This window comes from Lampetra planeri, chromosome 3, assembly GCF_965212315.1.
Source record: "Lampetra planeri chromosome 3, kcLamPlan1.2.h2, whole genome shotgun sequence".
NCBI lineage: Eukaryota > Metazoa > Chordata > Hyperoartia > Petromyzontiformes > Petromyzontidae > Lampetra > Lampetra planeri.
Window position 1 is genome coordinate 4,311,439 of NC_136109.1, and position 18,359 is coordinate 4,329,797.

An 18,359-nucleotide genomic window follows, 5' to 3' on the forward strand; every position below is an offset into this window, starting at 1 on the left:
ACACACTGAGTGTAAGTGACACACGCTGAGTGTAAGTGACACACGCTGAGTGTAAGTGACACACGCAGAGTGTAAGTGACACACACTGAGTGTAAGTGACACACACGCTGAGTGTAAGTGACACACACACTGAGTGTAAGTGACACACGCTGAGTGTAAGTGACACACACACTGAGTGTGACACACGCTGAGTGTAAATGACACACGCACTGAGTGTAAGTGACAGACACACTGAGTGTGACACACACTGAGTGTAAGTGACACACGCTGAGTCTAAGTGACACACGCTGAGTGTAAGTGACACACACTGAGTGTAAGTGACACACGCTGAGTGTAAGTGACACACGCTGAGTGTAAGTGACACACACGCTGAGTGTGACACACGCTGAGTGTGACACACACGCTGAGTGTAAGTGACACACACGCTGAGTGTAAGTGACACACACACTGAGTGTAAGTGACACACGCTGAGTGTAAGTGACACACTGAGTGTAAGTGACACACGCTGAGTGGAAGTGACACACACGCTGAGTGTAAGTGACACACGCTGAGTGTAAGTGACACACACGCTGAGTGTAAATGACACACGCTGAGTGTAAGTGACACACACACTGAGTGTAAGTGGCACGCACTGAGTGTAAGTGACACACACTGAGTGTAAGTGACACACGCTGAGTGTAAGTGACACACGCGGAGTGTAAGTGACACACACTGAATGTAAGTGACACACACACTGAGTGTAAGTGACACACACTGAGTGTAAGTGACACACACGCTGAGTGTAAGTGACACACGCTGAGTGTAAGTGACACACACGCTGAGTGTAAGTGACACACACACTGAGTGTAAGTGACATACGCTGAATGTAAGTGACACACACTGAGTGTAAGTGACACACACGCTGAGTGTAAGTGACACACGCTGAGTGTAAGTGACACACGCTGAGTGTAAGTGACACACACTGAATGTAAGTGACACACACACTGAGTGTAAGTGACACACACTGAGTGTAAGTGACACACACACTGAGTGTAAGTGACACACGCTGAGTGTAAGTGCCACACACTGAGTGTAAGTGACACACACGCTGAGTGTAAGTGACACACGCTGAGTGTAAGTGACACACACGCTGAGTGTAAGTGACACACACACTGAGTGTAAGTGACATACGCTGAGTGTAAGTGACACACACTGAGTGTAAGTGACACACACGCTGAGTGTAAGTGACACACGCTGAGTGTAAGTGACACACACTGAGTGTAAGTGACACACGCTGAGTGTAAGTGACACACGCTGAGTGTAAGTGACACACGCTGAGTGTAAGTGATACACGCTGAGTGGAAGTGACACACACGCTGCGTGTAAGTGACACACGCTGAGTGTAAGTGACACACGCTGAGTGGAAGTGACACACACGCTGCGTGTAAGTGACACACTGAGTGTAAGTGACACACGCTGAGTGGAAGTGACACACACGCTGAGTGTAAGTGACACACACGCTGAGTGTAAGTGACACACACGCTGAGTGTAAGTGACACACACACTGAGTGTAAGTGACACACGCTGAGTGTAAGTGACACACACGCTGAGTGTAAATGACACACGCTGAGTGTAAGTGACACACACACTGAGTGTAAGTGGCAGGCACTGAGTGTAAGTGACACACACTGAGTGTAAGTGACACACGCTGAGTGTAAGTGACACACGCGGAGTGTAAGTGACACACACTGAATGTAAGTGACACACACACTGAGTGTAAGTGACACACACTGAGTGTAAGTGACACACACGCTGAGTGTAAGTGACACACACACTGAGTGTAAGTGACACACACTGAATGTAAGTGACACACACACTGAGTGTAAGTGACACACGCTGAGTGTAAGTGACACACACGCTGAGTGTAAGTGACACACACACTGAGTGTAAGTGACATACGCTGAATGTAAGTGACACACACTGAGTGTAAGTGACACACACGCTGAGTGTAAGTGACACACGCTGAGTGTAAGTGACACACGCTGAGTGTAAGTGACACACACTGAATGTAAGTGACACACACACTGAGTGTAAGTGACACACACTGAGTGTAAGTGACACACACACTGAGTGTAAGTGACACACGCTGAGTGTAAGTGCCACACACTGAGTGTAAGTGACACACACTGAGTGTAAGTGACACACACGCTGAGTGTAAGTGACACACGCTGAGTGTAAGTGACACACACTGAGTGTAAGTGACACACGCTGAGTGTAAGTGACACACGCTGAGTGTAAGTGACACACACTGAGTGTAAGTGACACACGCTGAGTGTAAGTGACACACGCTGAGTGTAAGTGACACACACACTGAGTGTAAGTGACACACACTGAGTGTAAGTGACACATACTGAGTGTAAGTGACACACGCTGAGTGTAAGTGACACACTGAGTGTAAGTGACACACGCTGAGTGGAAGTGACACACACGCTGCGTGTAAGTGACACATGCTGAGTGTAAGTGACACACACGCTGAGTGTAAATGACACACGCTGAGTGTAAGTGACACACACACTGAGTGTAAGTGGCATGTACTGAGTGTAAGTGACACACACTGAGTGTAAGTGACACACGCTGAGTGTAAGTGACACACGCGGAGTGTAAGTGACACACACTGAATGTAAGTGACACACACACTGAGTGTAAGTGACACACACTGAGTGTAAGTGACACACACGCTGAGTGTAAGTGACACACACGCTGAGTGTAAGTGACACACACGCTGAGTGTAAGTGACACACACGCTGAGTGTAAGTGACACACACGCTGAGTGTAAGTGACACACACGCTGAGTGTAAGTGACACACACACTGAGTGTAAGTGACATACGCTGAATGTAAGTGACACACACTGAGTGTAAGTGACACACACGCTGAGTGTAAGTGACACACGCTGAGTGTAAGTGACACACGCTGAGTGTAAGTGACACACACGCTGAGTGTAAGTGACACACGCTGAGTGTAAGTGACACACGCTGAGTGTAAGTGACACACACTGAATGTAAGTGACACACACACTGAGTGTAAGTGACACACACTGAGTGTAAGTGACACACACACTGAGTGTAAGTGACACACGCTGAGTGTAAGTGCCACACACTGAGTGTAAGTGACACACACGCTGAGTGTAAGTGACACACGCTGAGTGTAAGTGACACACACGCTGAGTGTAAGTGACACACACACTGAGTGTAAGTGACATACGCTGAGTGTAAGTGACACACACTGAGTGTAAGTGACACACACGCTGAGTGTAAGTGACACACGCTGAGTGTAAGTGACACACACTGAGTGTAAGTGACACACGCTGAGTGTAAGTGACACACGCTGAGTGTAAGTGACACACGCTGAGTGTAAGTGATACACGCTGAGTGGAAGTGACACACACGCTGCGTGTAAGTGACACACGCTGAGTGTAAGTGACACACGCTGAGTGGAAGTGACACACACGCTGCGTGTAAGTGACACACTGAGTGTAAGTGACACACGCTGAGTGGAAGTGACACACACGCTGAGTGTAAGTGACACACACGCTGAGTGTAAGTGACACACACGCTGAGTGTAAGTGACACACACACTGAGTGTAAGTGACACACGCTGAGTGTAAGTGACACACACGCTGAGTGTAAATGACACACGCTGAGTGTAAGTGACACACACACTGAGTGTAAGTGGCAGGCACTGAGTGTAAGTGACACACACTGAGTGTAAGTGACACACGCTGAGTGTAAGTGACACACGCGGAGTGTAAGTGACACACACTGAATGTAAGTGACACACACACTGAGTGTAAGTGACACACACTGAGTGTAAGTGACACACACGCTGAGTGTAAGTGACACACACACTGAGTGTAAGTGACACACACTGAATGTAAGTGACACACACACTGAGTGTAAGTGACACACGCTGAGTGTAAGTGACACACACGCTGAGTGTAAGTGACACACACACTGAGTGTAAGTGACATACGCTGAATGTAAGTGACACACACTGAGTGTAAGTGACACACACGCTGAGTGTAAGTGACACACGCTGAGTGTAAGTGACACACGCTGAGTGTAAGTGACACACACTGAATGTAAGTGACACACACACTGAGTGTAAGTGACACACACTGAGTGTAAGTGACACACACACTGAGTGTAAGTGACACACGCTGAGTGTAAGTGCCACACACTGAGTGTAAGTGACACACACTGAGTGTAAGTGACACACACGCTGAGTGTAAGTGACACACGCTGAGTGTAAGTGACACACACTGAGTGTAAGTGACACACGCTGAGTGTAAGTGACACACGCTGAGTGTAAGTGACACACACTGAGTGTAAGTGACACACGCTGAGTGTAAGTGACACACGCTGAGTGTAAGTGACACACACACTGAGTGTAAGTGACACACACTGAGTGTAAGTGACACATACTGAGTGTAAGTGACACACGCTGAGTGTAAGTGACACACTGAGTGTAAGTGACACACGCTGAGTGGAAGTGACACACACGCTGCGTGTAAGTGACACATGCTGAGTGTAAGTGACACACACGCTGAGTGTAAATGACACACGCTGAGTGTAAGTGACACACACACTGAGTGTAAGTGGCATGTACTGAGTGTAAGTGACACACACTGAGTGTAAGTGACACACGCTGAGTGTAAGTGACACACGCGGAGTGTAAGTGACACACACTGAATGTAAGTGACACACACACTGAGTGTAAGTGACACACACTGAGTGTAAGTGACACACACGCTGAGTGTAAGTGACACACACGCTGAGTGTAAGTGACACACACGCTGAGTGTAAGTGACACACACGCTGAGTGTAAGTGACACACACGCTGAGTGTAAGTGACACACACGCTGAGTGTAAGTGACACACACACTGAGTGTAAGTGACATACGCTGAATGTAAGTGACACACACTGAGTGTAAGTGACACACACGCTGAGTGTAAGTGACACACGCTGAGTGTAAGTGACACACGCTGAGTGTAAGTGACACACACTGAATGTAAGTGACACACACACTGAGTGTAAGTGACACACACTGAGTGTAAGTGACACACACACTGAGTGTAAGTGACACACGCTGAGTGTAAGTGACACACACTGAGTGTAAGTGACACACACGCTGAGTGTAAGTGACACACGCTGAGTGTAAGTGACACACACGCTGAGTGTAAGTGACATACGCTGAGTGTAAGTGACACACACTGAGTGTAAGTGACACACACGCTGAGTGTAAGTGACACACGCTGAGTGTAAGTGACACACACTGAGTGTAAGTGACACACGCTGAGTGTAAGTGACACACGCTGAGTGTAAGTGACACACACTGAGTGTAAGTGACACACACACTGAGTGTAAGTGACACACACTGAGTGTAAGTGACACATACTGAGTGTAAGTGACACACACTGAGTGTAAGTGACACACGCTGAGTGTAAGTGACACACGCTGAGTGTAAGTGACACACACTGAGTGTAAGTGACACACACTGAGTGTAAGTGACACACACACTGAGTGTAAGTGACACACACTGAGTGTAAGTGACACATACTGAGTGTAAGTGACACACACTGAGTGTAAGTGACACATACTGAGTGTAAGTGACACACACTGAGTGTAAATGACACACGCTGAGTGTAAGTGACACACTGAGTGTGAGTGACACACGCTGAGTGTAAGTGACACACGCTGAGTGTAAGTGACACACACGGAGTGTAAGTGACACACACACTGAGTGTAAGTGACACCACACTGAGTGCTCCTCACCTCGTCTCTCAGTCTCCACCTTCAGCTTCTCTCTCAGCTGCGCTCACAGTGAGAGACAGGGAGACAGAGTGGAGGGATAGAGAAGCACGCCGCCTGCTACACTCGTCTTCACGTCACTCTCGTGATGACCATCGTCAATGTCACTGCCCGTGTCCCACTGCGTGTGCCGAGCCGTGCTCATTGCCAGGGCTCCTGCATCATTCATCCTCAAGAGCTCCGTTAAAGTCGCAATCTGACAACCACCATGCTTTTTGGTTTCGTCCGGACGTTGAAAATCTTCATCACGATATTCTGGTGCTGTTCAATGACACGTGGCACCAACCTCTCCCCGTCGGTCGAAGAGACTCTGTGGGGCCTGAAACCCGCTCCCGTGACGAGACAGCAACACGATCTTCTCCAACCCTTTAGCATCACAGCCAGGAAGACGACCGACCAAGTGGAAGGAGCACGAACCCCCTTCATGGAAACGGTGGCACGACACCCCCCTGACACAGGCGGGCTTGAAGCACTTGAGCCACAAGATTAAAGGGAGGGAGTGGGAGCTCGAAGTCACGTGGTCTCCCTTCCTACAGAGTCTACGATGAGTGGGGCGGACGAGGAGGTGGGGAGGTCGGGACGGGAAAGAGGGGGGCAGAGACCCTCGGTGGTCAAGCGGCAGCGGAATGAGGAGTGGTGGAAGGCCGCCTGCTAAGCCCACCAGCCGCGTGTGGGTCAACTCGTTTATTAGGGGGTTCACTGTCTCCCCTCCCCCCTCTCCCTGGCTTCTTCTCAGCATGCTGCTTATTCCTCCGTCTCCGTGTCCCCTCCCCATGTACAACTTCCTCTCCCCCCTAACGCGAGCTCCCCACTTGGCTGGGGCAGGGGGCCTCTTCCCCCTCCCCCTGCCGTGTGGTGCCGTAACGTCACAATGGATTACCGCCAACGTTCTGTAGCCCGTTACTGGGATGTCTCGGCGTGTTGCATCGCGGTCGCGTTTTGTTGTCGTAAAGAAAATTCGTCGTCTGAGAATTGTAGCTGGCAGTGTGCACATGGACGTGTGTTTAGGCCGTGTCGTTAATCCACTGCTGTATGAGGGCTTCCTCACGCCGTGCAGGTTGGGGGGGTAATTTGACCATACTTCACCACACTGGTCATTGTGGGTTGATGAAAGTAAGGAGAATAGACATGGGAGTATTTATAGCGCGATAATACTTCTGCATTGCCCTCTCCTCCCACAATACAGCTTCAATAAAGTTTTATTATTATTTTATTTGTCATTGTTTAGCTCCACAACTCTGTTAATCAATACAAGGAGCGTGGGATCCCACTGACCACGTCCGGGTGTAACGACGCAAGACTGCCGTGTAAGGAGCGCAGCGCGTACGCGTGGGGCGCAGCGCTGCTCGTCGCGTCCTGTGCACCGCGCGGCACCCCGAGCGCCATGTGTGGTGCCACGCTAGAGTCGAGGGAGCCCTGGGAGCCGCCTCACCTCGGGGAGGATTTCCTGCAGCGCCTCTTCATCCAGCACGGCTCCCGGCTGCAGCGTCTGGGGTCAAAGCAGGGACGAGTCATCCTCTCACTCTGGTGCAGTGATACAGCACGCTGCACGGCGCAGGTGTGGTGATACAACACGCTGCACAGTGCAGATGTGGTGATACAACACGCTGCACAGTGCAGGTGTGGTGATACTGCACGCTGCAGGTGTGGTGGTACAGGACGCTGCACAGTACAGGCATGTGTTGCATACACTACGTGTGCTGCTGCAATGCGCTGCAAGCGTTACGCGCGCTGTGTGCTGCCGTGCAGCTGCAGAACTCCCCATGAGAGGAGCCGCTCACTGCCGCTGTGAGCCGGCTGCCCTCTCAGCCGCACGGCGCTCAACACGCCGCTCCCAGAGGACCCCGCAGTGGCTGCCCAGCCACAGTGCGTGGACGTGCCACGTGGGGCGACTCTCGCTGGTTACTTCACAGTGCGTGTGTACAGCACGTGCGTTATTGGCTCTGTGAGCAACAGGAATGTTCACCAGTAAACTCTGGGTATGGGTAGGTTAATGGGTTGAGCTATGAAGCGGTGGAAATACCTTTCAGAGTATCCTAGAGTGTGTATCACTTTAAAACATCTTTCACCATAATTCTCTAAATGTTATCGGTTCGCGAAGGAATGAAGTTCAGTTTGTTCATAGGGGATACAGTGGGCACGCCCACTGGGCACAAGTCGTTCTCGTGTAAGACGGTCACGTAAAAGTGAATGTAGCCGTGAACAACCACACGGCCTTGTAAAGTACAGTATACAAACAACCACAGCATTGAATAATTTGAGCATACAATTTGTTGAGCATTTTAATTAAGCACTTCCAGGAAATTATCTTCAATATTAAGAGGTTGCTTTTTTACGTCATGTTACTACAGTACAGGGATACGATGAGAATTACATTTCCTTTGTGTGCTTTTATTGTCACGATTTTCTACCACGATTCACCCAATGCATCTTGCATGTTCACACTTTGTGCCACTCCTGCTGCCTGGCTCACTCGGGCATCATCAGAGCCCCGTGTCTCCAAGCGCTCTCTGGCCTGGCTTGAACAAGGCAGTGACTAATACAACCAGGGCTGAGTCGGCACCATCGCGCACCAGACCTCACCTTCCTGCGGACGCCGGCCGTGATGGAGACCAGGGTGAGAGTCTTCACCAGCCCCGTGGACGAGTACATGATGTTCTCCAGCGTCGTGTACTTCTTGAATGAGGGCCGGTTTACCATGTCCGTCAGCAGGGAGATGGCTCCTGTAGCAGCAGCACACGCAGTATACACAATACATGTAGTAGCACACAGTACACTTAGCAGCACATGCAGCACACACGTTGCATGAAGTAGCACACACAGCAGCACACACAGCACAGACAGTATATGTAGTAGCACACAGTACGCATAGCACACGCAGCACACGCAGTACATATAGTAACACCCAGTACACATGATAGCACACTCACAGTAGCACATGCAGTATACACCGTGCATGTAGTCGCACACACAGTACACATAGCACACGCAGCACACAACATAGACAGTACAATAGTACATGTCGCAGCACACGCAGCAACACACTGTTCATAATATTGGTCGTGAAAGCCTACGTGTTAAACTGAGCAACAAACTGCTTCATGTATTGAGTTGTTTTTTTTATTAACGCCTATATTTGTGAGAGCTTGCAAAATCCAAACTGTGGCGGGATGGGTGACCTCTAGCAGAGGTCGCAAATGGGGTTTTGATTCCTTACCCGTGTAGGGCTTGAGTATAGCGCGCCACGCATCCCCCGCCTCTGTTGCTATGCAAGCAAGCACAGTACAGTGGGGTGATGTGAGGTAATGGTTGTTGTTGTGACTTTAGGCGAAGTGGGTCGTTAAGGGTTGAAACAGGTGTCAGGGTAGCCGGGAGGACACAGGCCAGTGATTGGCTGGAAAGGTAATTGGGCATTAGCTGGCGTCGCTCCGGAGGCGAAAACAAGGTCACGTGACACAGAGGGCCAGGGGGGGAGCGATAAGCGGGGGGTAGAGATAATTAGGGAGATTAATTGGTGTGGGGATATAAGCCAGAGCGCAACGGAAAGAAGGGAGTCCTGTACGAGTTGGCGTCGTGGATGGAGCTGCAGCAACGGTGCCCAGGGAGTCGCAGAGCAAGTGATAGTAGAGTAAAGCATAGAGAGACAGTGTTAGTAGAGTAAAGCGTAGAGAGACAGTGTCAGTAGAGTAAAGCGTGGAGAGACAGTGGTAGCGAGAACGCAGTGAGCAGACAGGGTAGCCATGCATCGGAAGGATGCAGAGTAGGATAAACCGTAGAGACGACAAGCGTAGCGATAGTGAGGTAGAGAGGTGCGGAGCGACGCGGAGCGGAGTGAGGGCACGGAGAGACATGGAGCGGTGGCGCAGCAGAGAGACACGGAGCAGAGCGAGGCCGTGCCGAGATACGGAGCGGTAGCGCGGCGAAGGTGGACTCTAAGAGGAAAATAAAGAGAGAGAAAGACAACCCTTTTACGAGTCCTACACCCGTACCCGGCCGCACCAGGGTTGCAAACGGGTACTCGTACCCGGCTGTACCCATACCCTACCCGTACCCGGCCGGGTACGGGTAGGGTATGGGTATCGGGTACCTGATTGCGACCTCTGGGATGAAGCCATGTTGCAGGCGCGGGTGGGTTGATTCTAGGAACTTGAATTGTGAGAAGAGACAAGACGTTGGGAAATGAGTGACAAACGGTTGCTCACCAGTGACTCACGGTCTACCCGTACCCGTACCCGGCCGCACCAGGGTCGCAAACGGGTACCTGTACCCGGCTGTTCTGACCACGTGTCGTTCGTCTCCACCCCTATTTAATACCCGGGTCACGTGGTACATTTCCACCAATCCTGGTTAGCCTCCATGGAATGGTCCAGGCTCCCTCGTAAGCTCCCGGGACCACGCCCCTGACTCATCTCCCCATTGGCTGTGGCCAAAGCCAGCAGAACCAATCCTCTACTTACAGCTGTCACCTTTCCATTACGTCAGGGCCACGCCCCTAGGCTTCCCCCCATTGGCTATGGACCAGGACCGGCAGAGCCAATCATCGTGACGAGTTGTGATACGTCAACGACCCGGATATAACCTCACATTACATCATAATAATTAAAAATAATATGGATTTTAAACCGTGTCACTCATCATCACCATGAATGGGCGGGGGAAATCGAAGGTTCAGTACAGGTGTAAGGATGAAGACATATTCAAATGGCCTTGAAAAATATCTTGTTCTTTTGCAACACACTGTACGTGTAAAAATAACGTAAATATAACGAGTGTGTGAGAGAACCTTAGAGAGCACGTGGCGTCCGAGAGTACGGATTCACCGAATTCCATACAAGTTGCAGAATTGCGGCTGAAATACGCAAGCCAATATCCTACCGCGTATAGCTTCATCAGCGCGCAAAGAGATTCACGTGGAGTGTTTAGGTTATTTTTCATCAGAGTTTATAATTTTTTCCTGGATTCTGGCTTCCTTGTTTTCGGATTCGAGAGGCGTTACTGCACCTTTAAAACGTCTCAACAAATCGTATCTCAGAATGAAACAGCCTTTTATGTGCATCTGTGAGGGTGGCCCTTGTCCAGCAATTTGTGGCTTCAGGTCAGACCTTTAAACCATCTCATTAAATTGTATTTATTTAATTATTGGTAGTATTTGTGTATTTTTTTGTAATTATGCACGCAATTATTTTATTGTGACAATTTACACATTCACTTGAAGCACGTGTTAGTATTCTGGTATTTTACTGCAGGGTACTTGGAAATACTGGGACATTGAGAGAAAGTTGATGTTACTGTATATCGGTATTTTGGCGCCGCGGTGGCGAGATGTTATCTCCCTCGCCTGGTATGCAGGTCGTGGGTTCGATTCCGACCCAGACGCCTGTATATTTGGGATTGGCATGTTCTCCCCGTGATCGATTTTTCCCTCCACATGCTATACATGTCCACGTGATAAGCCACTTTTCTGAGCATTCACTTGTGGCCAAGTCGCTACTGAAAAGAGCTTTACAGCTCAGTGGGCCTTACCTGGTAAAATAAAAAGTTTAGTTAAGATCAGTGATTCTCAACCTGGGTTACGTGGACTGCTGGGAGTACGTGACAATGCCCCAGGGGGTAAGAGGTGATTTATTAATGTGTATGCATCTGCCAATGTAAAATAACAACGATAAAATTGTTATCCATATGGTAACCTGGAATGATATAAAAGACCTTTCTAAATTCATTGATCGTAAACAATGTGGTTTCCCGTAACCAGCTAGCGCGAACAATTACGTCAGGCATGCTGAGCGTCCCGTTGATTTTTTTTTATTCGCGCGCAGCTACCAGCTAGTTCGGATACCTCACAAAATGGACAATTGGTAAAAATATTTATGTTCATTATTCATACATTTACTTCTCAGAACCATGTTGGATCAGCAAGGGGGAACTTGGTTGAAACAAAATTCAACAAGGGCTATAGGAGCCAAACAAGTTTGAGAACCACTGGTTTAGATATTAACTATTACCATACAGACAGGTCAATAATATATAACATTACATTTTCCCTTGTGTTGGCTTTTAGTCTTGAACACTGCATTGAAACCTGAACATTGGTAGAAAACAAATTAAATGCATGGCCCTTTGTCAATCCCCTGCTGCAGGAAGACCTCCCCACAATGTATTAGTCATGGGGGTTGTTTGACCATACTTCACCACACTGATTAGGGCGGATTGGTGAATCTGATGTCACTGACCACCTACGCAAGCCATAGCTGGGAATCGAACTTTGTTTCTCTGGGTTTGTAGCACAGTGTGCTAACCACTCCCATACCAATCCACAAGAAGCATAATTAATAATGAAAGGTGATGATTTCTGTAATTTATTCAATGCTTGTTAAATAGAAGCCATTTCCTCTTTTGGCTAAAACCGGAAAGTACAGACATTCATTTAAGATGAAAATCCGTAGCAGTGCATCTACAATTAACTTTACCTTGCACCCTCATTTACCACTCGCAGCTTGTACCCATTGACCTCCGGCTGTATCGTAACATCAGAGTTTAATCAGATATACTCACGTACAACGCAGAACAATTAATCTGGCCACATTTGTTCGTTCTGAGTTGAATGCTGTGGTCTACTGGACATCTGTTAAAAAGAGCTTCATAGCTCATTGGATTCCTCCAGTCTAATTACAGATTCTGATTATGCACTGGGTAAGGCCCCCAAGGGGCGTAGTCGGAGTAGAGCGTTTCCTGTTATGATCTGAGCTGCGCAGGGATGGCTGTCTCTCCACCCACCCCATGCATCTGATTCAGTTAAAACATTAAGTTGTTTGAGTCACCATTTCTGTTCTATTCTTGATCCGCTCGTTACAATGCCCAAGGTCCTCACCATGTGCAGAGCACGAATCACGGCGTCACCGCTCCAACCCAAGCATGTTAATGCAATGCACTGTACATGGTTATTTAATCCAGGAATAATGTATAATCATTTATTTTGGTGATAAAATGCCCCGGCATGTCAAAGCACCTTACATTGCAGCACAAGGGGCCACGGCACCAGCCTTCAAGCAGTCATTCTTCTGTCAGTAGTGGGCGATGTTCTTGTTGATTTTTCCAATGAAGTAATTTCAAATAAGCTATTCAGAAATGTTAAATTTGGACCATGACGCCGGAACACATTGCCTACTCTTTTTCAAATAACGTCACTGGACCTCGAACGTCCACTGTGATGCGGACGGTGCCTATCTATTGTTAATACCCACAATATTACACAGGGCGGCCAGGCCCTTGAACCACAAACCTATGCAACAAGCGGCAAATGCGCTACCGCTTGGCCCCGTCACCGTGCCATTAGGCCATGCGTGCATACTTTGTGGTAAACCACGCAGTATGCCCGCATAACACACCAATAATAATAAGCTTGAGGGAAGTGCCGGTGACATCAAGTGTACCACATCCCCCAGGCAACTCCAGATTTCATCATCAGGCATGAGCTCATGAATATGCATGAGCCCACAGAAAGAGTCGATTAGTCCGGTGCTCACAACGTAGCTCACGGTGCCTGGCAGGGACTTGGCTCAATCTGCTACTCTCCTCCTTTTGATACGTTAAAATACGATTTTAAATTCCTTTTTTATTCTAGTTGTAAGTTACGTAATTTTGTTTAAAACTGAGGAAGTGCACAGCTTGTATTTGAGACAAAGATTATAATGGTGGACCACGGAGTCTGGTAGAGAGAAATACATCTACGACCGAACACAGTAGAATCCCGCGTACTCACCCCCACTGGGACCCTGGCTCCTGCACGACGGTGCTTGAGGTCAGAGCAAGGGCACAAGTAGTGGTACGCAAGGTAGGTGAGCGACTTGCAAGTATCGGAATAGAACATTACAAGCACTGTGCACATGACCCAGAGGAGGCTGTGACAGCTGGGACACGTGCAGGATGCACGAGGGCAGGCTGATGAGCTCGACAGGCAGGGGCAGCACCGACGGGTTGCAGATCAAGGGGAAGGACTAAGGGTGGTGAGACGCTGTCACACCAGATACTGAAGGACGGGTATCAACTGTACAACGTTCGCAGGATCTGTCAGAAGGAAGAGAGAGATGGCAGCGTGTGGTGGCATTGCATCTCGAATTGGTACAGCAACAAAACATGTCAATGCACGTTTCCTATTACCGTGCGAGTTACAGATGATGTCCAGGTCCTGCTCTGTGGCGATCATGGCCAGGGCCTCTAACGAGGCGAGCTTGCAGGGTGCGTCGGGCACGTCCAAGTAACAGGCCAGCACGTCCGCCGCCAGCTCCTGTTGGAAGCACGACTTCAGCTCCGGAAACCGGCTCAAGTTGAACAGGGTGTTGATTGCAAACCTCAGCGTGTTTCTGGATTCCTAAGAGGATGAAACGCACAAAGCATCGATCAGAGGAGGAAGGTGATTTATAGACACAAGTACCGTAGTTGCAATGTACGTTAGATGTTGCAGATTCAACAATAGTGTTACACTGTAACAATTTAATCCAGCAGTACTGTATTTATTTAAATACGGAAACTGGACTGGTTTAATCATTTTGGGTCTCGTCATAATGCCACCAGGAACACATGATATTTTTGTCACACTCTATACAACGTTCTCATAGCACGGTTGGATTAGCACATTTGGTAATGTTCGGTGTGAAATAAGTTCAACATACACACATACAAGTGATGGAACAGCAGTATCAGCCCCTACAGCAAAAACGTGGCAGGACCCTCCTGGAAAAGAGCCCTGTGACTCAGGGAGGTTCTCCTAGGTGACCAAGCACAAATCAACACTACCGCTATCACCAGGAGTTAATAAAAAAAATCGTTAAATACAATACGTTATAATGTTTGTATTGCACGGGCTCTGTGGTTCTGAGTTATCTTGCTGCCGATTAACATGTGGGAGGTCAGCAGTGCTGCGTTTGTTCAACTCTATCTCATCATCATCATTATCACTGATACCACTACCTCATCATCATTGTTACCTCTACCTCAGCAGCATCACTTTTAGAACTATCTCTCCATCATCATTACTGTTACCACTACCTCCTCATCGTCATCACTGTCAGCACTACCTCATCATCATCACTGTCACCTCTACATCTCCACCATTGTCCCTGTCACCACTACCTCATTATCACGATGAGGGAGTGTCACATTCCATATTGGACCGAAGAAACGAACACATTGCTAAAGTAATACGAGCAGAGCAATGACCCTGCCATCGGCCGAGCTGATGATGATGTTGATGAGATGGAGGTAGCCATGATGATGACGACAGTAGTAACAGTGATGATGATTAGCAGTGAGAAGTTGAGGAGGTAGAGTTGACAGGGATGAAGCTGTAACCTTGATGATTATGATGAGGTAGCAGTAACTTTGATTATGTTAATGATAAGTAGAGGTAACAGTAACGAACATTATGATGAGGTCACAATAGTGAATGGACATGGTACATGTAACAGTGATCATGATGAGGCAATACAAGTGGTAGTAATCATGACGTTGATGTGGGAGTGTTATCAGTGATGATAATGATGAGGTAGTGCTATCAATACGAGACGCCAGCGGTGGAGTGAAACAGCAGTGGACCTGGACATCGCCATTTCCAGCAGCAAGGCTTGGAATGTGTACCGCATGCTCGGCACTGCAGAATCAACAGCCAACCAAATCCCAGTAGACACAGCGGTCGCCATCGCCACTCTCATTCTCCAAACACACAGAACCCTCGGAATTAAGGTGACAAACTCCATCAAGAAAGAATGAGAAGCCGCTAGCCACGCCTCTCATCGTCAGCCCCCTTCACGAGAGGAGAACTTGACACGGCCATCAGCACTATCAAGGTTGGCAGATCGGCCGGCGTAGAGGGAGTGTTCCCAGAGTTCCTCAAGAACCTGTGACCAGGAAGATGGCAATGGATGGCTACATTTTTCTCCAAATGTGCCGCCTCAAATCCCTCAAGCCAGTCTGGCTCACGGATGGAAGGACATCCAAGGCGTAAATTTAAAAAATGTCATCGCTGACCCATCACAAGCCCCTCCGGGCGTCCACTACCGCACACACCGTGGTGCACGGCAAGTAGAATCTGCAAGTCTCAAGGTAGCTGTTCTCATGTCCTCCACAAGTGGAAGATTAAAAGGAGCCCACTCTGTGACGGCGACAGCATTACAAACAATGCACCACCTCATCAATTAATGCACCTCCCGCTCATTCGGAGGAGGTAGAGAAGCCATCCACAACCCCACACAGAGGCCCTGGACTGGCCAAGGAACTGTGACGTAAACCTGTGACAACTTGCTGCTCCCCTCCAACGAGTCGGCTTTTCTGCAGCAAACCAAACAACAGACGAAGAGAAACTCGTCTTGTCCACGTCCCTGTGACCCTCAACCCCACGAGCGAGGGCCACGAGTGGAGCCCCGAGGCTGCTGCTGCCGCCCCTCCACCGTCGCTGCCGCACCGCGATCCCTCCCCCACGTTCCGTCTCCACGTACACCATGGCCGCGCTTCGTCTCTGTCCCTGGAGATCCTCTGTCACACACTCACTGTCACTCACTGTCACTCACTCACTGTCACTCACTCACTGTCACTCAAACTCACTGTCACTCACACTCACACTCTCACACAAAGACAAACATCCCCTGTTTAGTCTTAACGTACTGTCGTGGCAAGTGCTGTAACCGAGCAGCTATGAATGCCGGCACGGCACACGAGGAGGCAATTGACCAGCACCACACCCTTTGTCTCCATAGTGGCGATGTTCACACTCTGCACCAGCTGCTCTTTTGAGGCTGAGTCAACCTAGGGGAGGCCCAGGACCGGCTTCTATAATCGTCACTGATGGTGTTGGCCGTGAGTGGGAATTGAACCCGGGTCGCCGGGTTCGTAGCGCAGCGCGCAGGCCATTGCACTCAAGCTCCCCGAAACTCTCTCTCTACCTTGTTCTCTAACTCTGCTTTATGTTCGCGGTCCGAAACATGTCGTTTGGTTTCTCCAATGTAACTGCTACCACAGAGGCAACTTAGTTTGTAGACGCCAGTGTACTGTATGTCTGGAACCACATCTTTTACAGACGGGACCAGATCACGGATTTTATGTACTGTGTTGAATCGGACCTGGATTTTGTGTTTTATCAGGATTTTGGAGATCTTTTTTGTGACCCCGATTCAACGGCGCGCCACTCTGCACTGCCACGTGGTCTCGTGTCTACGGCTCTGCCAGATTGGCACACGGCTGAATCTCATCACGCTAGAGGAGGAGGAGCGGATAAAGAAGGAGGAGGAGCTGCACAAGCGGGAGGAGGAGGCAGAACGGACCGCACGCGAGATCGCTGCCGCATCTTAAGTCGCAATCCCCAAGTGACAACTTGTATTAGAGGCGGGTGAGACGCTCAGGGCACACACGACACAGCAACATCGCACGGCGCAGGACGGACTTGCTACGCATGACGCGAACAACACGGCACACACATCTGAGGTATAAACACAAAAATGTACACAGAGTACACAAACAGCGTGCTGATCCGGCAGGATTCACACTGGCGATTCTACAAGCACTCGACAAGACACCCTGAGGATGCTCCCACTCGACATGGGCATTTGTCTTCTAAGTCTGTCTCCCTCATTGTGAGCTGTAAGGTTCGTCTGTTTGGACGTCAATAACGTGCAGTAATGTCTATAACCCTCTCTCTCTGCCACCGTGGGGAGTGGTCGCACCTGCTGGTTGCTCCAGCCTTCCCAGGTGTACGGACGGAGGCCTGGGCTCAGGTGAGAGTCTGAGCCTGGCCTAGAGAGGGAGTTTTTCGAATTTTTAAATCCTCATTCCTTGTCCTTTCTCTTTAGTGTTTGTTTTCTTTGGTTTTTTATTTTTTCTCATCACAGCCTGGGTTCACTGCTGCCGTCTCACCATGGCGCAGTATCCCAGGCTGAAGTGTCTTGCGCGAAAACACGGCATCATCTGCTTCCCTCCGCCTGAGATCATCGCCGAGAACGTCGCAGCCGCGGTGGCCGTGTGCGTCGGCCATGCGGGCGTCCTGGCTGCACAGAGGCAAGATCGCGGCGTGGTCCTGTATGTAGCACAAGAAAGCATGGTGGCTAACCTAGTGGAGACGGGGCTGAACATCGGAGATCTGTTTATCCAGTGCACCCCGCTCTCAACGCCCGCTGCCAGGGTGCTCCTCTCGGGTGCACCGCCCTTCCTCAAAGGTACAACAATAAGGCAAGATCTACAGCGCTTCGGAACAGTGATTTCGAACGTCACGATGATGCCTTTAAAAACGAAGGATCCAAAATTGGCGCATGTAATGTCACTACAGCGTCAAGTATACATGATATTGAAAGATGGCAAAGCCGACTTGGACATAAACTTCAAGTACACCATCGAAGGTTATACCTACATAGTGTACGCCTCGTCGGCTATGCCACGGTGCTATGGGTGTGGTGGCGTTGGGCACACCCGCAGAAACTGCCCGAAAGACAAAAGAGGAAAAGCAGCTCCGCCTGCACAAACACCAGC

The 18,359-nt window shown here is 49.4% G+C and overlaps 2 protein-coding genes across 3 annotated transcripts in view; both read right to left on the reverse strand.

Moving 5' to 3' along the window:
• LOC144734326 (low choriolytic enzyme-like) overlaps window positions 1-16,344 on the reverse strand; it is a 32,182-nt gene extending 15,838 nt beyond the window's left edge. The window contains exons 1-5 of the mRNA XM_078616453.1: window positions 16,306-16,344; window positions 14,007-14,217; window positions 8,433-8,572; window positions 7,282-7,338; window positions 5,814-5,850 (exon numbers count right to left, since the gene is read on the reverse strand). Of these exons, the coding sequence (XP_078472579.1) occupies window positions 5,814-5,850; window positions 7,282-7,338; window positions 8,433-8,572; window positions 14,007-14,217; window positions 16,306-16,344 (484 nt within the window). The remainder of the gene's footprint in view (window positions 1-5,813; window positions 5,851-7,281; window positions 7,339-8,432; window positions 8,573-14,006; window positions 14,218-16,305) is intronic.
• Window positions 1-18,359, reverse strand: part of LOC144736680 (uncharacterized) — an 828,508-nt gene that overhangs the window by 749,719 nt on the left and 60,430 nt on the right. The window lies entirely within an intron of this gene.